Here is a 24,768-nt window from a genome sequence, read left to right on the forward strand (position 1 = left end):
TGAAATTGTGCCCTGTACCCAAGTCCAGGTCATTAATATATATCAAAAAGAGCAGAGGTCCTAATACCTACCCCTGAGGAAGACCGCTATATACAGGCAACTCTTGATTGTCCGTACATGGATCAAACGGAGAACCCGCTGCAATGGCACTTTTGAAAACTGCAGCACACGTGAATATCTTGATCAGCTCAAGTGTCAATCACACATCAATTGACTCAGGCGTGCACTCCTTTCTCACTTCGCAACTAACACAGGCATTAAATGATTGTCGCACACATGAAAATCTCGATCACTTCAACTAGCAAGCACACACAAATTGAAGCAGGCGTGGACTTCTTTCTCACTGTTTCATTTTATTTCCAATTTCTTTCGTCATCCAGTGAGCACTAGCTTTGGATGTCCTTCCTTTCATCTTGTACCCACACTATCTCCTCCTTGAAGGCCTCCCATTGCTCATTTACTATTTTACCCAATAATCTTTGTTCCATTCCACCTGGGCCAGATCTCTTTTCCAACTCCCTGAATTTAGCCCTCTTCCAGTTCAGTATATTCACCTTTGAATGTTCCTTCCATAACTGCTCTAAACCTAATGATATCATGAACAGTCTTTGTTCCAGTCATTGTGTTGCTGCCCCAGTCCTCACTCCAGTCATTCACTGAACAGAATGTGTTGCTGTCCCAGTCCTCACTCCAATCATTCACTGAATAGAATGGGGGTGGGGGGGGGGGGGGGTTATAATTACTAACCTGCTTTCCATAGTTTTACTGGGGTGTGTACAACTCGCCAGTGGTTGAATTGCCTGATTTGTCCGGCAGTATGAGGTGTTTATTTTGCTGGCTGGTGTCGGGAATATCACAGATTCCATGCGGTATTCCTCTCTTGTTCTTGATAAACAGTACCACAGCTTAAAAAAAAATGACTGATCCTATTTTTATTTCAGAAAGGAAACATTTTCATTGTTGACTACGAGATGCTGGATGGGATTCCAGCCAATAAAATCTGTGGCTATCAGCAATTTCTTGGAGCGCCAATGTGTCTTTTGTATTCAAATCCAGATATGGAATTAATTCCAATTGCAATCCAGGTAGAGTCTGTCTCCCTCCCCTTGAACTGTGAACCTGTGTCTCTTTTAGTGTGTCTTTGGCTCTGCTGCCCTCCCTCGAGCTCCCTGGGGTGTTCTCAGTTTACTACCTATCTTTACAAATACCTTGATGACCTTGTTCTACATAACAGGGGTTTTCGCCCTCTGGGTGCCGCTGCCCTTTGGTATTTCTCTCTCTCTCTCTTTGTGAATGTATTTCTCTCCCTTTCTTTTCAAACGGGTCTCTCTCTTTGACTCTGTCTATTAATCTATTCTCTCTCTATCTCTTTGCTTATATTTCTCCACTGTTGCTTTTCTTTATCTCTCTCCTCGAAGACAGAATATTATCCGAATGGTGGCAGATTAGGAAAAGGAAAGATGCAACGGTACATCAATCATGAAAGTTGTCATGCAGGTACAGCAAGCAGTGAAGAAGGCAAATGGTATGTTGGCCTTCATAGCTAGGGGATTTGAGTATAGGAGCAGGGAGGTCTTACTGCAGTTGTACAGGGTCTTGGTGAGGCCTCACCTGGAATATTGTGTTCAGTTTTGGTCTCCTAATCTGAGGAAGGACGTTCTTGCTATTGAGGGAGTGCAGCGAAGGTTCACCAGACTGATTCCCGGGATGGCATGACTGACATATGAGGAGAGACTGGATCGACTGGGCCTGTATTCACTGGGGTTTAGAAGGATGAGAGGGGATCTCATAGAAACATATAAAATTCTGACAGGACTGGACAGGTTAGATACAGGAAGAACGTTCCCGATGTTGGGGAAGTCCAGAACCAGAGGACACAGTCTAAGGATAAGGGGTAAGCCATTTAGGACTGAGATGAGGAGAAACTTCTTCACTCAGAGAGTTGTTAACCTGTGGAATTCCCTACCGCAGAGAGTCATTGATGCCAGTTCATTGGATATATTCAAGAGGGAGTTAGATATGGCCCTTACGGCTAATGGGATCAAAGGGTTTGGAGAGAAAGCAGGAAAGGGATACTGAGGTGAATGATCAGCCATGATCTTATTAAATGGTGGTGCAGGCTCGAAGGGGCGAATGACCTACTCCTGCACCTATTTTCTATGTTTCTCATATCTATCTATCTCTTCTGCTCGTCGTGATTTCCCTCCTCTCTCTGTTTATCTCTCCCCTCTCTTTCTTTCTGTTCATTTCCCTCTCTCTTTCTGCTTCTCTCTCCGTCTATCTCTTTGTCCATCGTTTTTCTGTAGGTATCTCTCTCTTTTCCTCACTCTATTTTTATCTATCTCCTTTCTCTGTTTCTCTCCAACCCTGTCCCTTCCTGTTTCTGTCTCTTTTTTATGTCCCTGCCTCACACTCTGTTTCCCCCTTGCTACTGATCTCTCTTTGTTTCTTTCTCTCTCTCTCTCTCTCCCCTCTGCTGCTCTCTCTCTGTCTTTCTCAGTTTCTCTATGTCTCTCTCTCTGCCCCATCTTTCTATGTCACCCATCTCGCTCCATTTTTCTCCCTCGCTATCATCCCCTTCCTGTTGCACTCTCTAACACTCTAATACAAAGTGGTAAGTAATTTTCCATCAATAGTCGTTCTCTTCTGCTCCCTTTACACAGGTGTATCTCCTCATAAATTATATAATTTCTATCTCTTTTCAATAGTTAGCTGTTAATTCATGCAGTATTTTGTGTGTTAACTCTTTATTAGATTTCATCCATTTTTTGGGAGAGGTATATTTAAATTAAGATTTAGTATCGGCTGAATTTTTATTGAAACTTTACTCCTCGCTCGACATTATCACTCAGAAGTGACGAGCTTTTAAGTCAATCAATAAATTGGGATTCCTGCCTGATAAGCTCACAATAAAGGATGAAACTGAGTACTGTGTACAATGATCAAGTGTGACCTTAGCTCCTTTAATGACACTCCAGAGTGTAGGTACCTCGTGGGTGGCCTGCTTATATATCATGCTCCCAAGGGATGCTGGGATCCGTTGGGACTCCAACAGGTAGGCCCTCTGGTGGTAGTGTAATACAGGTTACAAGGAGTTAAATACATAACATTACTTCCCCCGTGAAGTCAATAGTACACTTATTTACAAGGTGAGACGATCTGGGGCTTTTTGCTCGTCGATTGCCTTGGTACAAATGCGGGTGTGGGTGAGTTGGTTAGTTCTTCACTGGGCTGCTGTGTAGCCAACCTTGCCGGGCTGCTGGGGTTGATGAGTTCGGCTTCGTGGTCAACCATGATGTCAGTTGCCACTTGACTGTGTGTTGGAGGGTCAAAGTTGGTGGTGTCTTCTTCGGTTTATTCGTAGCTGTTGGTAAACCGCAATTTGATTTGGTCCAAATGTTTTCTGTACGTTAATCCATTGGCTAATTTGACCTGAAACACCCTATTCCCCTCTTTGGCTGTGACCGTGCCAGCGAGCCATTTGGGACCATGTCCATAATTGAGTACCAGCACAGGGTCATTGATCTCAATATCGCGTGACAAAGTTGCACAGTCATGGTACACACTTTGTTGATGCCGCCTGCCCTCCACGTGATCATGGAGATCAGGGTGGACAAGAGAGAGCCTTGTTTTGAGCGCTCTTTTCATGAGTAGCTCGGTTGGGAGAACTCCGGTGAGTGAGTGGGGTCTGGTGCGGTAGCTGAGCAGCACTTGGGATACTCGGGTCTGCAGGGAGCCTTCCGACACACGTTTCAAGCTTTGCTTGATGGTCTGAACTGCCCGTTCTGCCTGGCCGTTGGATGCGGGCTTGAACGGGGCAGATGTGAAGTGCTTGATCCAATTGCGGGTCATGAATTCCTTGAATTCAGCACTGGTGAAACACAGTCCATTATCGCTGACCAGGATATCAGGCAGGCCGTGCGTGGCAAACATAGCTCGTATGCTTTCAATAGTGGCCGTGGACGTGCTTACAGACATTATCGCACATTCAATCCATTTTGAGTAAGCATCCATGACAACCAAAAACATTTTGCCTAGAAATGGGCCCGCATAGTCTACGGTTGGGAGGGACATGACCACAAACTTAGCAGTACCTCTCTGGGTGCATTGCTCAGCTGAGAGCAAGTGTTGCACTGGTGCACGCATGACTCTAAATCTGAGTCGATGCCGGGCCAACACACATGGGATCTGGCTATGGCTTTCATCATTACAATGCCTGGGTGGATGCTGTGCAGTTCACAAATGAACGTATCTCTGCCTTTCTTGGGCAAGACCACGCGATTGCCCCACAACAGACAGTCCGTCTGCAGGGACATTTCGTCGTTGTGCCTGTGGAACGGCTTAATCGCCTCTTGCATCTCCGCTGGGACCTGGACCAACTCCCATGGAGGACACAGTTTTTTACCAAGGACAGTAAAGGATCCTGGCTGGTCCAGGTCCTGATCTGGCAAGCCGTGACGGGGGACTTCTCGTTCTTGAATGCATCCAATACTATGAGCAAGTCCGCTGGCTGTGCCATTTCCACCCCGGCAATGGCAGCCGACTAAGAGCATCTGCACAGTTCTCTGTGCCCGGTCTGTGGAGGATTACATAGTTGTATGCCAACAGCGCGAGCGCCCATCTTTGGATGCGGGCAGAGGTATTAGTGTTAATCCCTTTGCTCTCAGAGAACAGCGATATGAGCGGCTTGTGGTCAGTTTCAAGCTCAAACTTGAGGCCAAATAAGTACTGGCGCATTTTTTTTACCCTGTAAACACACGCCAGAGCCTCTTTTTCAATCATGCTGTAGGCCCTTTTGGCCTTGGACAAACTCCTGGACGCATAAGCGACCGGTTGCAAAATCCACGATTCGTTAGCCTGTTGTAACACCCAACCCTGTATGACGACGCATCGCAAGCCAGCACTAATCTTTTACAAGGGTTATACAGAACAAGCAGCTTGTTTGAACACAACAGATTTCTGGCTTTCTTAAAGGCAGCCTCTTGTGAATTCCCCCATACCCAGTCGTCTCTCTTGCACAGTAGTGCATATCGGGGTTCTAGCAGGGTGCTTAGCCCAGGTAGGAAATTACCGAAATAATTAAAGAGTCCCAGGAATGACCGCAGCTCTGTCACGTGCTGTGGTCTCGGCACGTTCTTGATGGCCTCCGTTTGGCATCGGTGGGTCTGATGTCGTCTGCTGTGATGATTCTTCTCAAGAACTCGACCTCCTGCGCCAGGAAAACACTTCGAGCATTTCAACCTGAGCCCTACGCGATCCAACTGACTAAGAACCTCTAGGTTCTGCAAGTGTTCGATGGTGTCCCGACCTGTAACTAGTATGTCGTCCTAGAAAACCACGGTGCGAGGAACCGACTTTAGCAGGCTCTCCATGTTCCGTTGGAAGATTGTCGCGGCCGACCGAATCCTGAAAGGACATCTGTTATAGATGAACAGACCTTTGTACATGTTGATGCAGGTGAGGCCTTTCGAAGACTCCTCCAGCTCCTGCGTCATGTAGGCCGAGGTCAGGTCCAGCTTGGTGAACGTCTTCCCTCCAGCCAGGGTCACAAATAGGTTGTCTGCCTTGGGTAGCGGGTCCTGTAGTGAAAAACGGTTCATCGTTACTTTATAGTCCCCACAAATTCTGACTGTGCCGTCCTCTTTAAGTACCAGAACAATTGGACTAGCCCATTTGTTGAATTCCACCGGCGCGATGATGCCTTCTCGCTGCAGCCTATCCAGCTCAATTTCCACTTTCTCAAGCATCATATACGGTACCGCCCATGCCTTGTGGTGGATGGGTCAAGTACCAGGAACCAAATGGATCTGCACTTTCGCCCCTGGCTTGAACAACGATGGAAACTTGCTCAGAACCTGGGCACATGAGGTGTCATCGACGGACGAGAGCGCTCGGATGTCGTCCCAGTTCCAGTGGATTTTTCCCAGCCAGCTTCTGCCAAATAATGTGGGGCCATCCCCTGGCACAATCCACAGCGGGAGTTCGTGTACTGCTCCATCATAGGAGACTTTGACTTCTTCACTGCCAATTACAGGGATTAGTTCCTTGGTGTAAGTCTTTAGTTTGGTGTGAATGGGATTGAGCTTGGGCCTGTGTGCCTTGGTGCACCACAGCCTGTCAAAGGCCTTTTTACTCATTATGGACTGACTCGCACTAGTGTCCAGTTCCATGGATACTTGAATTTCATTCAGTTCAACTTTTAACATTATTGGTGGACATTTCGTGGTGAATATGTGTATCCCGTACACTTCTGCCTCCTCGGTTCGAGTCTCCGATTCAGTCTGATCCAGAGTGGATTGATCTTCCTCTGCAACGTGGTGGTTTGCAGGGTTTGCAGCTCGCCTGCACATTCGCTGGAGATGTCCCATTGTTCTGCAACCGATGCACGCATAATGCTTGAAGCGGCATTGAAGGGGCCGATGATCACCTCCACAGCGCCAACAAGGTGTTAACTGCCTCGCATTAACAATTGATGGCAGACTCTGGGTCATCTGAGGTCATGCAGCAGCAGCCGACATGTACGTTCTGTCATGTATATTCCTGCTCGAAAACGACGTTACTTTGTTCATAATACTGGCCGAAACTTCTTTGCTCTGCAAAATCTATTTGGTGTTGCCGCTGGTGGATATAAATGCCTGGGCTATCATTATGGCTTTACTTAGATTCAGAGTTTCAACGGTTAACAGTTTGCGAAGGATTGCCTCATGGCCAATGCCCAGTACAAAAAAGTCTCCAAGCATTTGTTCTAGGAATCCCTCAAATTCACAATGTCCTGCAAGGTGACATAGCTTGCCACTTCCTGGCCCTCCAACCGTTGACATGTGTAGAACCGATATCTCGCCATCAAAACGTTTCCTAGGATTTAGGTGCTCCCCGACCAGTGTCCACAATTCTTCATAGGATTTAGCTGTTGGTTTTGCCAGAGCTAGGAGATTCTTAATGAGGCCATAGGTTGTTGCCCCACAGACAGGAGGATCGCCCTTCAGTTGGCAGCATTCTCGTCCCCTTTCAGCTCGTTGGCCACAAAGTTTTGGTCGAGTCTCTCCACGAAGGCCTCCCAATTGTCCCCTTCTGAGAACTTCTCCAGGATACCAACTGTTCTTTGCATTTTTGCGCGGTTGTTCGTTACCTCGTCGCCAATTGATAAGCTCACAATAAAGGATGAAACTACTCAATGAGCAAATGTGATCTTAGCTCCTTTAATGAGATTCCAGAGTGCACTACCTCGTGGGTGGTCTGCTTATATACCATGCTCCCAAGGGAAGCTGGGATTCCTTGGGACTCCAACAGGTAGGCCCTCTGGTGATAGTGTAATACAGGTTGCAAGAGGTTAAATGCATAACACTGCCCATCCTTTACAGTTCCCAATGCCTCTCTCTTCATAAATTAACATTTCCACTGCTATCTATTGGCCTGCACCTTTTACCCTCTCAAGTTCTTGCCTCAAGCTTACAGTAAAAATCACTTGTAATGACTATAATTTCTGTGATTGACAGATCAAACAGGAACCAGGACCACAAAACCCTATTTTCCTTCCAAATGACAGCAAATACGACTGGTGCCTTGCCAAGATCTGGGTTCGAAATGCTGACTTTCAGATTTACGAGCTGGTTTCACACTTGCTGAAGACACATCTATTTGCAGAGGTCTTTTACATCGCAACGTTACGAAAGCTTCCAACTGCACACCCTATTTTCAAGGTACTTTCAAATGAAATGCAATCATCCCTGATGCTGTATTTTAGAAACCAGAGGCTCAATTTTCCCCAATGCCGCTTTTTGTCGTATTTCAAGAGTTACTCCCATTTGTTTTGGCCCTAACTACTCAAAAAAAATAACTTGAAAGCATGCATGTACCAATTTTTAAAACTGGCGCCGCGCAGCCTATCCTTTAGCTTTGGGGAGTGGCGCCTAATGTCTGAGCCAAAAAAAGGATGCCCCCAACCCTACCATTCTGCGCATGCGCGAAAAAGAAAATGACGTTTTTTACGTGATTGCTATGGGCGCACATGCCCAGTACACCTCCCGGTCTGCATTCAGCCATTTTTAAAGAGACAGTTGTGTGTGAGAACTGTGTGAGAACTTTAATTCTCAGTGGAAAAAAATCAGAGCTACAATATGCAACGCGGCTCAAGGACCAAGAATTTCTCACAAGGGGAAGTGGAGGCACTAGTCACTGTAAGTGAGGCCAAATGGCAGGAATTGGACACCAGCAGAGATCACATAAAAGTTTCACGGAAAGAAATGAAGAAACACTGGAACCAACTTGCACAAGATTACTGTGCGATGGTGACTACCCCGAGGTCTGGAGGCCAGTGCAAAAAGAACTGGCAGAACCTTGGTCAAGTAGTTAGTGTAAGTAATATTTTCATTCATTCACTGGAATTGCAATTGTAAATGTGACCATTTGTATGTCCCACCCAGCAGAAAGACACCCTCTCTAAAAAGTTATATTTTCATCTTTGCAGAGGAAGGTGGCACACAACAAGAGAGAGAACTCAAACAGGAGGAGGCCCGGCAAATCTGCACCCACTGACACCCTTGGAAGACAGGGTCGCTGCTTTGATGGGTCCTGCCTGGAGAAAAGCAACCATCACTGCACAAGCTGGGCCCACACTCGAGGGAGAGGGTAAGTCCTGCAAATTCCACATTCTGGCTTTGCTTAAAGCTAAGTACTGCGTGGGCTAGCCATGCTTCGGTTCATGGGGATGTCTCCGTCAGCTACGCTTCCGTTGATGCAATGTGCTATCATTCATCGTGGTCCTTCAAATAAGCCTGCTGTCTGCGCTGTGGGAGCCTACTTATGCCACACTGCCCCCTCCTCTGCTGTTAATCATTTGTCTGTTCTGTTACATTTTGCAGAACTTGAGGCCAACCCTGACGTGGCTGAAGCTGATGCAGAAGATGATTCAGACGCGGATGAGCCTGAAGAGGAGAACATCTTCCAATCCCACCTTTCAGACCAAGAGGGTGAGGGGGAGGGGCAGTGAGAGGGGGAAGATGAAGTCCCCACTGTTGTACTCACTCTGGAGGAGGTGCTGGTGCCACCCATTGAGGTGCCAGGCCCTTTCCTGAGTGGTACGAGTGTTGGGACATTCCATGGTTTCACACAGTCCGAGGCTGCGGGTCCCAGTGGGGTGCTGCAAGGCACATCCAGGGCCCCACCGTCCGAGCCTGCGGGTCCCAGTGGGATGCAGCGAGCCACACCCAGGGTGAGGAGGGGAAGGAGAGCTCGACAGCACTCTCCTGAGGTGCAGGATGTAACAGATGTGGTTCAAATGATGGTAATGAGTGTGGAGAGCATTGACCTTACGATATCACTCCTGGACACCATCAGTGGGTTGGGTGATGAGGTATCGGGACTGTCAGGAGAAGTAACAACACTCTCATGAGAAATGGGAACACTGTCCGGGCACATTAGGAATGGAATGTCACAGGTAGCTGCCACACTGTCGGTGACATGAGGGAGCGAATGTCGCAGGTAGTTGATGCACAGTCGGTGAACATGAGGGAGGGAATGTTGCAGGTAGCTGGTATACTGTCGGTGAACATGAAGTAGCGAATGTCACAGGTAGCTGATACACTGTCGGTGAACATGAGGGAGGGAACGTTGCAGGCAATTGAGACGCTGTCGGGGCATAAGAGGGAGGGAATGTCGGAGGTAGCTGCTGCAATAAGGAACATGCCCAGACCCCACGGCCATTGAGGGAATCAACTGCCACTCTCACTCCAATCCACAGACCAGTCTCTGAAGAGGCCCAAGCCGGTCCTTCCACATTACCACCTGCCCACGCCCCCCAACAAGAAGTGTGCATTACCCAGGATGTTCAAAAGAATAAACTTGGTACCAACCCGAGAAACACTGCGCCGCCACCTGTGGGCAGGAGTGGAGTCACCAAGGCTAAGCGCAGCGGGCGGTCTTAGAATTAGGTGGAGGAGTGATGGGTGCAGCCTTTGTTTGTTGCTGTTGTTATTATTGTTGTTACTGTTGTAACTGTTCTCAAATTAAAAGTTTTTTGTAAGTTATGTAAATTTACAAGTTTGTAAATGATCTTAAAGTTTATAAGTAATCTTAAAGTTTCTAAGTGATCTTAACTGAAAACTTCAAAGTTTGATAGAAGAATATTTTTATTAAAGATAAGTACAAACAATTGTTAGACTTTTGAATAAAATATATTTAAAATTATAACTGAATCATTTCCATTATTTGTTTCATTATTAACACAACTTTTTGAACTAAAGAAGACTAATTTCCATTATTTGTTCCATCAACACAACACAACATTACGGAACAGGTCTAAACAGTAAACATGGTCCATTTGGAATAGTTGCTGCTGAGCTTTCAGGCAGCAAAGCGTTCAATAATGAGCTGCTGCCACAAGGCTCGAGCAATCGTTAAAGGGGGAAGACGGCACGTCCTCCTCCACCGTTGTGCTCCGGGTTCAGGTCGTTGCATAGCTTCCTCGTTCTCCTTCTCTGCATCTTCCTCTTCATCATCAGCCACTCTCACTTCAGGTGGGTCTTCTACTATCAGCTGCTGCTGCTTCATGATGGCTAAGTTATGCAGCATGTAGCACACAACAGTGAACTGACCAACAATTTCAGGAGAGTATTGCAAGTAGCCTCCAGAATGGTCCAGGCATCGGAAACGCTGCTTCAAGATGTCAATGGTCCTCTCTATGATGCTGCGTGTCGCAATGTGCGACATGTTGAATTCCCGGTCAGCTTCTGTCCGGGTCACGTGTAGGCACATCATGAGCCAAATGGTGAGGCCGTACCCTTTGTCCCCCAGCAGCCAGCTTTTCCCTTCTGGCTGCTGCTGAAACATGGCAGATATAGCGCACTCGAGTAGGATGAACGTATCATGGGTGCTCCCAGGGTATCTCGCATCAACTGACATGATGCGATGTATGTCGTCACAGACGAGCTGCACATTCATGGAGTGGAAGCCTTTTCTGTTCCTGTACATCTCGGAATCCTCCAAAGGTGCTCGCAAGGCGATGTGGGTACAATCAATGCAGCCCTGTACATTTGGGAAGCCAGCAATCCTGGAGAAGCCCACAGTCCTGTCATGGATTGCCTATGTGGTCATGGGGAACTTTATGAAGTCATTCCTCCAGGCATATAGTGCAGCAGTCACCTGCCAACTGCAAATATGTGTTGCATGTTGAGAAATGGTGCACACATCCCCAGTTGTGGCCTGGAATGATCCAGATGCATAAAATGAAAGTGCAGCTGTAACCTTCACTTCAACTGACAAAGCAGTCCTCCTGACACTTCTAGGGTGCAGGTCTGCTTTTATTAACTCACAGATCTCGGTTACAAAATTCTTTGCAGAAACGCAGCCTTCTCACACAGTCTGCATCACTCAGGTGCAAGTATAAACGCCTGTCTCGATATATTCGATGTGGTTAAGGCCTCCTGCCCAGCATCCTACGTGCTGTGAGGTTCCTCAGGTGATGATGTCTAATCAATCTTCTCCTCCACAGCACAATCATGCAGAAGACTTGCATGAAGTATGGCATTGTCAATATTGAGCCCATAATTTAATTGTAGCTTTGCAAGAAGCTCAAAACAGCAGGACAAAGCATTCACACCTTCTTTCCTCTCTTTCTTCCCAAGGTCGACACCCTAGAATGGACCACACCCTGGTCTACACATGCGCAATAGGCTTGCTTAGAACGGGAGGCTAGGCATTCAATGAAGAAACAAGGTCTAATGCAATTCTTTAATTTTTGATTTTTTTCAAAGTACCACCCCACCACCGAACATCTCTCCACCGGGCTCGAGGGTCAGCCGGCAAAATCGCTCCCTCGCCCGGACACGGGCTCGGCGACCACCACTACCCATCCCCCACCCGGCCAGGCTTCTTTTGAAGCTGCTGTATAGCCTAAGGGTTCTCATCCCTTCAGTTCGGCTTCCACCCGACCCGCGCTTCTTTTGAGACCCTGTGTCCGGGTGAGGGAGCGATTTTGTGGTGGGGTGGTACTTGAAAAAAAATCAAAAATTAAAGAATTGCATTCGATTTCCATTTTCTCTCTTTTGACTTTGAAAAATTAACCATCATGATGCATATTCTTTGCCTTCTTGACTCCCTCCAAAACTTTGTCGAAAAACAATGGTGTCTTTCTGCGCTGCTTTTTAAATGTGCGCTGCTTTTTCTTAAGTGCCCAGAAGGTTTTTTGGGAGTGGTCGCGTACGCCGTCCTGGGAAAAATGTAAGTTGGCCAAACATGTTTAAATCTGAAAAACTGGTACAGACATCAGGTTATGCCACCTATGTCGCAAAAAATCCTAACCTAAAAAAATTGTAACTAACTGAGTTACACTAGCGCAGAAACTTTGGGGAAACTTGGAGATTTTAATTTACTCCCCAAAAAATGGCACATGCCAATAAAACGGCGCAGATAACTGGGGAAAATTGAGCTCTAGAGTTGGAATAATTCTCACTGCCATTCTGCACGTTCTATCCCTGTTCTGTGTTGAGTTAACTGATCTCTGTCAGGGTATCGGTTGAGGCGCTACAACTATCCTTGGTGACTTTAGACGAGGGAGAGGAAAAATCAGCTCATGCCCCTAGTCAGCACTGTGAATTCTGTTGGAAAGTGCACGTGTGAGGATAGGATTGGTTGAATATACTCTCAACTCTCGCTGTCCAGGTTCACACATAAAGAATGGAAGAACCAGAGAAGGCCAGCACCTGTGGAACTGCAACCCAGCAAATATCAACACTTCTGGGGGAGGGGAGAACTAGATATAATTTACAGCACAGAAACAGGCCATTCAGCCCAACTTGTCCGTGCTGGTTTTTATGCTCCACACGAGCTTCCTCTCACCCTACTTCCTCTATCCCTTTCTGCATACCTTTGTATTCCTTTCTCGCTCATGTAATTATCGAGCTGCCCCAGAAAGGCATCTATGCTATTTGCCTCAACCACTCCTTCTGAGAACAAGTTCCACTCTCTGGGTCAGTAAGTTTCTCCTGAATTCTTTATTAGTGACTATCATATTTATGGCATCGAGTTAAGGGCTCCCCCCCACAAGTAGAAACTGTTATATATGCAGACTATAGATATAATCTCTATGTAGTCACTGTATAGTTGCATAAGATGGAGACTTGTTACCTGATGTACTATCAATAAGGTTTACACTGTGTATATACTATGCTGGCACCACTAGAGGGTGCAACTGGTGGAGACTGGGGTTTCCTGTCCCTGTGGCAGAGGCTGTCCACCAGAGGGCACTGCGGTGCGAGGCTGAGGGTCACTGGCATAGGTGTGCAGAGCCCAGTATCAAAGGCCTGCCACCATGCTTGTGCCTGACTCTGGAGTTACAAATAAAGGACCAAGGTCACTACAGTTTGAGTACAACACATTGCTTTGTGCAGTCATTCATAAGTACATCACAGACATAACAGAAACATCTTCTCAGAATTGGACAGACCATCAAAATTCTTTCTATGTTGCTGCTTTTCTCTCTCTTTCTTAAGAACAAGAACTGGTGATGCACAGCAGACGACCAATGGGAGAAACCTTTCAAAATAGCTGTGCAATATCATAGCACTCTCGCCAATTACAGTGTGAAGAATCCAACACTGATATATTGCCTCTTTATTATGTGCGAAGATACCCAGAAAAGAGCTTAACCCTATAATTAAAATCCTTTAATCTTTCAGCTTCTCATGCCTCATCTGAAATTTACCTTGGACATTAATACTGAAGCAAGGAACCTCCTCATATCAAAGGGTGGAATTTTTGATCAGGTGAGTGAGCTATTTAACATTTTTGGTGAAAAAATTCTGAGATGATATAAATGTGACCGACACAAGAACATAAGAAATAGAACGAGGAGTAGGCCATTCAGCACCTCGAGCCTGCTCAGCCATTCAATAAGATCATGGCTGATCTTCTACCTCAACTCCACTTTCCTGCACTAACTCCATATTCCTTGATTCCCTAAATGGCCGAACCCTTTAATCTGAGAACGCAGCACAATATCACAATATACGTATTACACTTTTGTTAAATAAGGGTCTAATTAGGAAACTAATAAAATGTGCCTTAGAAACATAGATATAGAAACATAGAAAATAGATGCAGGAGTAGGCCATTCGGCCCTTCGAGCCTGCACCACCATTCAATGAGTTCATGGCTGAACATGCAACTTCAGTACCCCATTCCTGCTTTCTCGCCATACCCCTTGATCCCCCTAGTAGTAAGGACTACATCTAACTTCTTTTTGAATATATTTAGTGAATTGGCCTCAACAACTTTCTGTGGTAGAGAATTCTACAGATTCACCACTCTCTGGGTGAAGAAATTTCTCCTCATCTCGGTCTGAAATGGCTTACCCCTTATCCTTAGACTGTGAAACCTGGTTCTGGACTTCCCCAACATTGGGAACATTCTTCCTGCATCTAACCTGTCCAAACCCGTCAGAATTTTAAACGTTTCTATGAGATCCCCTCTCATTCTTCTGAACTCCAATGAATACAAGCCCAGTTGATCCAGTCTTTCTTGATATGTCAGTCCCGCCATCCCGGGAATCAGTCTGGTGAACCTTCGCTGCACTCCCTCAATAGCAAGAATGTCCTTCCTCAAGTTAGGAGACCAAAACTGTACACAATACTCCAGGTGTGGCCTCACCAAGGCCTTGTACAACTGTAGTAACACCTCCCTACCCCTGCACTCAAATCTCCTCGCGATGAAGGCCAACATGCCATTTCCTTTCTTAACTGCCTGCTGTACCTGCATGCCAACCTTCAATGACTGATGTACCATGACACCCAGGTCTTGTTGCACCTCCCCTTTTCCTAATCTGTCACCATTCAGATAATAGTCTGTCTCTCTGTTTTTACCACCAAAGTGGATAACCTCACCTTTATCCACATTATACTTCATCTGCCATGCATTTTCCCACTCACCTAACCTATCCAAGTCAATCTGCAGCCTCATAACATCCTCCTCGCAGCTCACACTGCCACCCAACTTAGTGTCATCAGCAAATTTGGAGATACTACATTTACTCCCCTCATCTAAATCATTAATGTAGAATGTAAACAGCTGGGGCCCCAGCACAGAATCTTGCGGTACCCCACTAATCACTGCCTGCCATTCTGAAAAGTACCCATTTACTCCTACTCTTTGCTTCCTGTCTGCCAACTAGTTCTCAATCCACATCAGCATACTACCCCCAATCCCATGTGCTTTAACTTTGCACATTAATCTCTTGTGTGGGACCTTGTCGAAAGCCTTCTGAAAGTCCAAATACACCACATCAACTGGTTCTCCCTTGTCCACTCTACTGGAAACATCCTCAAAAAATTCCAGAAGATTTGTCAAGCATGATTTCCCTTTCACAAATCCATGCTGACTTGGACCTATTATGTCACCTCTTTCCAAATGCGCTGCTTTGACATCCTTAATAATTGATTCCATCATTTTACCCACTACTGATGTCAGGCTGACCGGCCTATAATTCCGTGTTTTCTCTCTCCCTCCGTTTTTAAAAAGTAGGGTTACATTGGCTACCCTCCACTCCATAGGAACTGATCCAGAGTCTATGAAATGTTGGAAAATGACTGTCAATGCATCCGCTATTTCCAAGGCCACCTCCTTAAGTACTCTGGGATGCAGACCATCAGGCCCTGGGGATTTATCGGCCTTCAATCCCATCAATTTCCCAAACACAATTTCCCAACTAATAAGGATTTCCCTCAGTTCCTCCTTCTTACTAGACCCTCTGACCCCTTTTATATCCGGAAGGTTGTTTGTGTCCTCCTTAGTGAATACCGAACCAAAGTACTTGTTCAATTGGTCTGCCATTTCTTTGTTCCCCGTTATGACTTCCCCTGATTCTGACTGCAGAGGACCTACGTTTGTCTTTACTAACCTTTTTCTCTTTACATATCTATAGAAGCTTTTGCAGTCAGTTTTAATGTTCCCTGCAAGCTTCCTCTTGTACTCTATTTTCCCTGCCCTAATCAAACCCTTTGTCCTCCTCTGCCGAGTTCTAAATTTCTCCCAGTCCCTGGATTCATTGATATTTCTGGCCAATTTTATGCCACTTCCTTGGCTTTAATACTATCCCTGATTTTCCTTGATAGCCACAGTTGAGCCACCTTCCTTTTTTTATTTTTACGCCAGACAGGGATGTACAATTGTTGTAGTTCATCCATGCTGTCTCTAAATGTCTGCCATTGCCCTTTCACAGTCAACCCTTTAAGTATCATTCGCCAATCTATCCTTTCCAATTCACGCCTCATACCTTCAAGTTACCCCTCTTTAAGTTCTGGACCATGGTCTCAGAATTAACTGTTTCATTCTCCATCCTAATGTAGAATTCCACCATATTATGGTCACTCTTCCCCAAGGAGCCTCGCACAACGAGATTGCTAATTAATCCTCTCTCATTACACAACAACCAGTCCAAGATGGCCTCCCCCCCCTAGTTGGTTCCTCGACATATTGGTCTCGAAAACCATCCCTTATGCACTCCAGGAAATCCTCCTCCACCGTATTGCTTCCAGTTTGGTTAGCCCAATCTATATGCATATTAAAGTCACCCATGATAACTGCTGCACCTTTATTGCATGCACCCCTAATTTCCTGTTTGATGCCCCCCCCCCCCCCAATATCACTACTACTGTTTGGAGGTCTGTACACAACTCCCACTAATGTTTTTTGCCCTTTGGTGTTCTGCAGCTCTACCCATATAGATTCCACATCATCCAAGCTAATGTCCTTCCTAACTATTGCATTAATCTCCTCTTTAACCAGCAATGCTACCCCACCTCCTTTTCCTTTTATTCTATCCTTCTTGAATGTTGAATACCCTTGGATGTTGAGTTCCCAGCCCTGATCATCCTGGAGCCACGTCTCTGTAATCCCAATCACATCATATATGTTAACATCTATTTGCACCGTTAATTCATCCACCTTATTACAGATACTCCTTGCATTAAGACACAAAGTCTTCAGGCTTGTTTTTTTAACACCCTTTGTCCTTTTAGAATTATGATGTAGTGTGGCCCTTTTTGTTTCTTGCCTTTGTTTACTCGGCCTTCCACTATTGCTTTTTACCTTTCTACCATCTGTTTCTGACTCCATATTACTTCGCCCTATCTCGCTGCATAGGTTCCCACCCCCCTGCCATATTAGTTTAAACACTCCCGAACTGCATTAGCAAATGTTACGCCCAGGACATCAGTTCCAGTCCAAGTGCAGACCGTTCCTTTTGTACAGGTCCCACTTCCCCCAGAACTGGTTCCAATGTCCCAGGAATTTGAATCCCTCCCTCTTGCACCAATGCTCAAGCCACATATTTATTCTAACTATCCGGCTCCCTCTACTCTGATTAGCACGTGGCACTGGTAGCAATCCAGAGATTACTACCTTTGATCCTACTTTTTAATTTAACTCCTAGCTCCCTAAATTCAGCTTGTAGGACCTCTTCCCGCTTCTTACCTATATCGTTGGTACCTACATGTACCACTACCATGACAACTGGCTGTTCACCCTCCCTCTCCAGAATGCTCTGCAGCCGCTCCGAGACATCCTTGACCCTTGCACCAGGGAGGCAACATACCATCCTGGTACCAACCATACCATCTCGGTTGTGGCCGCAGAAACTCCTATCTATTCCCCTTACAATAGAGTCCCCTATCACTATAGCTCTCCCACTCTTTTTCCTGCCCTTCTGTGCAGCAGAGCCACCCATGGTGTCATGAACCTGGCTGCTGGTGCCTTCCCCTGGTAAGTCATCTCCCCCAACAATATCCAAAACGGTATATCTGTTTTGGAGGGAGGTGACCGCAGGAGACTCCTGCACTATCTTCCTGCTCTTGCTTTGTCTCTTGGTCACTCATTCACTATCTGTCCTAACCCTTACTTGCGGTGTGACCAACTCACTAAATGTGCTATCCACAACATTCTCAGCATCGCGCATGCTCCAGAGTGAGTCCATCCGCAGCTCCAGTGCTATCATCATGCGGTCTGTCAGGAGCTGCAGCTGGACGCACTTCCCGCACACATAGTAGTCAGGGACACTTCCCACATAGCACAGGAGGAGCATGGCACGGGTCCGAGCTCTCCCGCCATGACTTAACCCTTAAATTAATTTACTTACTAAAATTTACTTAAACACCAAACAGCTACTTAGTAGTTTGCTGCCAATTAAACCAATCTAAAAGTCAGTCTAAAAGAGAGTTATACTTACCAGTCGAACAGCCAACCACTTACCAGCTTGGCTGTGACTTCACCTCTCGATTTCGCACCCCTCTATTTTTGTCTGCAGCTGGTTGGGCTGGTCTCTGGGCCTCCGTCTCCTACTCTCGTACTCCTTATCAGCTGCTCTAGTGTCAGCACTGGTAGGAAAAACAAGACAAAACTGCACCTGCCACCCCCACTTGCCCTTAAAACTCACCCACTTACCAAACGCACGAATGCCACTCTTTGCTGCTGCACACCGTGCTCTGCATGAGCTGCCTCTTTTTAAACTGTATCTAGGTCAGATGACTCACTACTGGTCAGTTGTTTACAGAACTGGTTTTAACTAGCTGCTAATTGACAGTGAAGAAAAGTGGGAGGTGTAGTAGGTACACACTGTGGGATAGTGGAAAATACAGAGTAGACACTGGGGAACAGTGGGCTTTGTTATCTCCCGCGCACTTAATTTCACAGGCCGCGCATTGGACAGCTTCGGGGCGGGGCCCAATACTGAACGAGCGGGAAAAAGTCATAGCACTGAGAGAATGGCCCGGGAACCTCACAGAGTCGATCCGAATTGGAACGGTGTGTGGCAAGAGCCCAGAAACCCGGCAAGAGGATTCTGACAGTCGTTGGAGGACCCACAATTCTCAGCGCCCCAACAACCGCTCTATTCCCCCATGCTGATTTACCCGCTGAGAGTGTGCATGCTCCCCGGTTCCGTGGGCCATTCAAAGGAGAGAAACAGTCGGACTCAGTGGAACCGGAGGCTGCAATTAAATGGCGCTGGGTCCGGCGGTTATGATTCGGGGCCTGAGATGCGCACTTGGTGACTTATTGCTGAGGGTTGACCAAGAAGTCACCAGTCCTTTGGGTGTACAAGTTGTTGGCTGAATTATTTTAACCAATGCCCTGTATTAGGCTTAACAAACTGATGTTGAAGATTGTATTCAGATTCCTGAGAAGGCTCTCAGTGTCACCCTCGTGTTATAGCATTGCTTTTCCACTTCTGGGAGCTGGTTTTCAATCCATTGCAGAGAGAGGAAAGGAAAATTCCTCATCTTTTGGTGGGGTTAATGAGGCGCAAATAGTTTTTCTATCAGGCGTGACGAGATCAGCGACTACCGCCATATTCGGCAGATGTTTTGAGGTGGCGTTGCGCCCAGATCTCCTTCGCCCAGAGATTGTGATGTCATTGCTGCAGTAGCACCCCAATTTCAGATCTGCCCCCTGCAGCAACGCTGGGCGAAAACACCAACAGCTGCAGGAGGCATGTATCGGGCGGCCGCGTGCTTCGGGGGCGATACTTAAAGGTGAGGTAAGCAAGCTAAGTAAAAATAAAACTTACCCTCTTTCTTGCAGCTTTTTTCGTGGGTTCCTGCCCATGATCGATCAGCCCAGCTCTGCTCAAGTGCCGAGCTGATCGGGCGGGATCGTGGCAGCCGTCGTGGAGAAAGTGAGTTTGTTTTCCTTTGCAGGGCCTGCAGCAATGACCCTTCCCTTTAAGGGAGCGAAGGGATCTTTCCACACGGCAGCACTGCACAGCCCAGTCCACTCACCGCCCCGCCTGCTGCCGATTGTGCTCCAGGAAGGAGGGATGCACCTGATTTAGCGCTCCACTTCCTTCTTGGTGCACAAAAGCCGAATCTTTTCCAAATTTGAAGTGATTAGCGCCTGGCGCTAATTTTTCAAACTTTTAAAAGCATCAACCGAATTTCACCCCCTGTCTGTCTTGGTGAATCTCTTCAGGGAAAACTTTTTTTCAATGTTTCAACTGATGCGGTGTAATGCTGACAAAGCTAAGCTGTGGATGTGTAACCCAAGAAGACGGTCCTGAACTGGAAATGTTGATGTGATTGAAGCTGAACAATACCAGGGTGGGAGGGAAAGGGAAGCACTATTTAAATCTTAAGTTAGGCCGCAGTTCTACAAGCACTTTTGCTCCCATGGAAAGTGATTTGGGATGCACTTCAATTAAAAAGTGATGGTAAAACCCAAGAGATAATTTTAGGTACTGAAGGCGTGAGGCACAAGATTCATACAGGTTTATATTTGCACTGAGTCCTTGTTAGTCCAGCTTTAGTTTCTGATCTCCTCCTAGCAAATGTTGGCAATAAAGTTATTGCTAATATCTGGTGTAATAATAACAAGTCATTTGGTTCATCACGTGTTTTCCTTCCACCAACAATATCCAGTTCATTTGTTTTTGGGAAGAGACGTTAAATCTGCTTCTATGGTTCAGATGGATTAATAAGAGACAGCCAGCATGGATTTGTTAAAGACAAATCCTATATGACTGAGGTAGCATGGAATGTGTGAAACTTTGAAAGAATGTATATTGAAGTGAAGTTCCTTTTCTCCAAAGCTCTAGAACTTGACATAATGGGCAACTTTGGTTTAACTGCTAATCATATAACCTAAAATAAAAAGGACGCGCTTATTTGTACTGCAAAAATGGCCACCATACTCCATGCTCTGTCTATGATTGGTCCCCTTGGAGTTATACTTTGACTTCCTGAAGTGACAGAGGACAGAGCTCCCCAGAAGACAACAAGTGCCAGCCAAAGGGCCTTGCCCCAGTCCAAGTGCATGCCTCCCCCAGCTGAAGTGCCTTATCCCAGTCCAAGTATATCCCTCCCCTAGCTGAAATGTCTCACCCCAGCGCAAGTGTATCCTTCCCCCCTCCCACCCCACCATAGATGGGGCAGGCATTGTGTAGGTTTATTGGGTATGAAGTGAAGAGTGACAGTGTCGTGACTTCTGGATATCATCCACTCCAACGATGTCCCTTGTAGGTTAAATATAACCACTAATGATGTTTATAAGCCAACACAACTGAGTTCATGATTTTTAAGAGTTGGTCTGATTGCCTCATAGTTTGAGACAGTGGGATGGCAAGATGACATTACCATATTTATGCTTTTAAGTGGTTGCTGTTGCTGTTGTAAAAGTTCTTTGTGTGCAAATTTTACAACAACAAAAAAAACAATTAGAGGGAACATTGGCAGTGGGATATATAGAAAGCACACATTAGGGAACAGAGGGATATATAGAGGTGAAGCACCAGGGAACATTGGGATATATAGAGGGGACACACTGGGGAACAGAGGGATATATAGAGGGGAAACACCGGGGAACATTGGGATATATAGAGGGGACACACCGGGGAACATTGGGATATAGAGGGGACACGCTGGGGAACATTGGGATATATAGAGGGGAAACACTGGGGAACATTGGGATATATAGAGGGGATACACCGGGGAACAGTGGGATATATAGAGGGGACACACTGGGGAACAGTGGGATATTTAGAGGGGAAACACCGGGAAACATTGGGATATATAGAGGGCATACATTGGGGAACAGAGGAATAGATAGAGGGGACACTCTGGGGAACATTGGGATATATAGAGGGGACACACTGGGGAACAGAAGGATATGTAGAGGGGACACACCGGGGAACAGAGGGGTATATAGAGGGGACACATTGGGGAACAGTGGGATATGTAGAGGACACACACTGGGGAACAGAGGGATATATAGAGGGGAAACATCGGGGAACATTGGGATATATAGAGGGAACACGCTGGGGAACATTGGGATATATAGAGGGGACACATTGGGGAATATAGAGGGGACACACTGAGGAACAGAGGGATATATAGAGAGGACACACCGGGGAACAGAGGGATATATAGAGGGGACACATTGGGGAACAGTAGGATATATAGAGGGTACACATTGGGGAAAATAGCTATATATAGAACAGGCACAATACGGAACAGAGGGATATATAGAGGAGACACACTGAGGAAAATAGGCATATAGAGAGGACACGCTGGGGAACAGAGGGATATGTAGAGTGGGCACAATAGGAATACATAGAGGGACACACTGGGGAACAGTGGTGTATATAGAGGGTATAGGCTGTGACCAATGGCACCCTGCAGGGATCTGTTGTAGCATCATCTATTCACTGTTTATTAATGACATAGATGACGGGATAGCGAGCCACAAATCCAAGTTTGCTGATGACACAAAGATAGGTGGCATTGTAAGCATATCATTTCGAGGAGATATTAATAGATTAAGTGAATTGGCAAAACTTTGGGAAATTGATTTCAACGTCGGCAATTGTGAGGTCATCCACTTTGGACCAAAAAAGGATAGACCAGAATACTTTCTGAATAGTGAAAAGTTAGAAACAGTGGAGGTCCATAGAGACTTGGGGTCCATGTACATAGAGCATTAAAATGTTATGGACAGGTTCAGAAAATAATCAAAAAAGCTAATGGGATGCTGGCCTTTATATCGAGAGGACTCGAATACAAGGGGGTAGAAGTTATGCTGCAGCTGTACAAACCTCTGGTTAGACCACACCTGGAGCATTGTGAGCAGTTCTGGGCACCCTATCTTAAGGAGGATATACTGGCCTTGGAGGGAGTGCAGCGTAGGTTTACTAGAATGATACCCGGATTCCAAAGGTTAAGTTATGAGGAGTGATCTCAATATAAAGGCTAGCATTCCATTAGCCTTTTTGTAGCACCGCCGCCTTCTCAAGGGAAACTAGGGATGGGTAATAAATGCCAACCATGTCAGTGATGCCCACATCCTGAGAATGAATTAAAACCATTGTCTCTATATAATTGGGCAGCTTTCCCATACAGACTCCACTGCTCACAAGATCTGCAGTCCCATGTTAATGAAGCAATGCCTGATGATGTGCTATACACTGGTCCAATGAGTGCTGGAGCAGGGGATGAAATTCGGTATCGCCCCGTTTGGAGGTGGTAACTGTGCCCGGCTGCGAAATTGGGGTTACTGCCCCCAAGAGGAAGTGGAGCTCAATGTCAGGGGCGGGACCGGGCCGGTAAGCGCGTGAATTTTCCAGTGTTATACGGCCTCTCTGCGTGGCACAGACTTGATCCGTTAAAGGGGAGGACCTGCTGTGAGCTCTGCAGTGGGGCGAGGGGCCTGCACTACGCCACTGGGAATCCAAGATGCCGTGGCTGCAACCTGGCACAGAAAGCGGGGTGCCGGGCTGCACAATCGGCGAACGGACCCCCCGAAATACACAATGAGCGGCCAGACCAGTAATTCGGCAGTGAAAAGAAATGGTGGCGCAGACTCCCTCTTTACTTTGCACCCCACGAGCGGAGTGCGGCCTGGTTCATGACCCATGAGGCTGGTGCCGACATCGCCCGTGGCTACCCAATTTCCGCTGCGGGGCGAAAAGGGGTCGCTGTGTATGGCGCTGAGGCCTGGGGCGCTACCGGTTTACACCTCCATACACCTCCATTAACTCCCTCGTAATTTTGGGGGAGGTGGTAGCACTGTTCCCTGCCCCACCCCCGGCGAGGGATAGTTTGCACCCCAGCACCGCCCCAACGGGGGCTCACGGAAGGCGCAAATAAGATGAATTTCTCCCCATAAAACTCTCTGGTGCTGTGGATGATGATGTACCTCATTGCATGTTCCAAATACCACGTCATATTTGTATTATGTCACTCCAGGTATTTTCCACAGGAGGAAAAGCAAAAGTTCTAATCTTGCAACGGGCTTTGGAGCGGACTACCTACACATCTCTGTGTCTCCCGGAAGACCTGGCCTTTCGAGGTGTGGAAAAGCTGCCCAACTATTACTATAGGGATGATGCACTGAAAATCTGGTTCGCAATCAACAGGTGGGAATACATCAACCGCATCTCACGCACCCTATCAATACTTTCTCCTTTCTTCTGCTGACACAACTCTAGCCATTAAAGTAATGTTCATTCAACAGCCTGCATGTGATATAGCAGGAAAGGGGCTCATACATTAAGCAGTTGATCAGCTGAAGACAATCCTGATTTCACTGACTTGGCACAGCACAGCCTTGACGACATCCTCCAATGCAGCTTTGCTGTTCACAGCCAACTCAAAACAGCAACGCAGCTTGCAGTAAGCTTTGGCTGAGTTCTGACAAACAAAATTGGTCAATCTCTAGGTGATTGGGGAGAGATCATGGTCCCCCAACCGCCCCCTGCATAACACATCACCCCCGCCCCCGCCCCCCCACCACTGACAAGAGCCAGAGTTGGAGGACTGCAGAATTCTTGGAGGGTTGCAGAGCTGGAGGAGGTTACAGAGGTAGGGATGTGCAAGGCTTTGAAAAGCTTTAAACACAACGATGACTATTTTAAATTTGAGGCACTGGGAAATAATTGTAGGTCAGCGAGCATAAAGATGATGTTTGTGTAGGTCTCCAGCTAGTCCAAAATGTCACCACCTGAATACCTCTTTGATTAATCCCTGCTTGCCCATCTCTCCAATCCTGGCCGGCCGATTTTGGGTATCCTTTAAGACTTGGTTCAATATGCTCATCCTCATCCACAAATCTCTTCATGGTCTTACTCCACCCTAACTCTGATACCTTTTCCACCTTTATGCCCTGTCCTGAGCCCTTCCTTGTTCTAACTCTGGCTAATATGCTTTTCCCCGTTCGATGGCAGACCCTGAAACTCCTCCTCACTTCCTCTTTTGAATCAAGGTTTTAATCAGCTCTCCCAACTCCCCACTCATG

The 24,768-nt window shown here is 46.6% G+C and overlaps 1 protein-coding gene across 1 annotated transcript in view; it reads left to right on the top strand.

The window, feature by feature from the left end:
• LOC139273966 (polyunsaturated fatty acid lipoxygenase ALOX15B-like) overlaps positions 1 to 24,768 on the top strand; it is a 112,615-nt gene that overhangs the window by 74,250 nt on the left and 13,597 nt on the right. The window contains exons 10-13 of the mRNA XM_070891038.1: positions 942 to 1,085; positions 7,497 to 7,700; positions 13,674 to 13,760; positions 23,721 to 23,890. Coding sequence (XP_070747139.1) covers positions 942 to 1,085; positions 7,497 to 7,700; positions 13,674 to 13,760; positions 23,721 to 23,890 — 605 coding nt within the window. The remainder of the gene's footprint in view (positions 1 to 941; positions 1,086 to 7,496; positions 7,701 to 13,673; positions 13,761 to 23,720; positions 23,891 to 24,768) is intronic.

Source organism: Pristiophorus japonicus, chromosome 9 (assembly GCF_044704955.1).
Source record: "Pristiophorus japonicus isolate sPriJap1 chromosome 9, sPriJap1.hap1, whole genome shotgun sequence".
Lineage (NCBI taxonomy): Eukaryota > Metazoa > Chordata > Chondrichthyes > Pristiophoridae > Pristiophorus > Pristiophorus japonicus.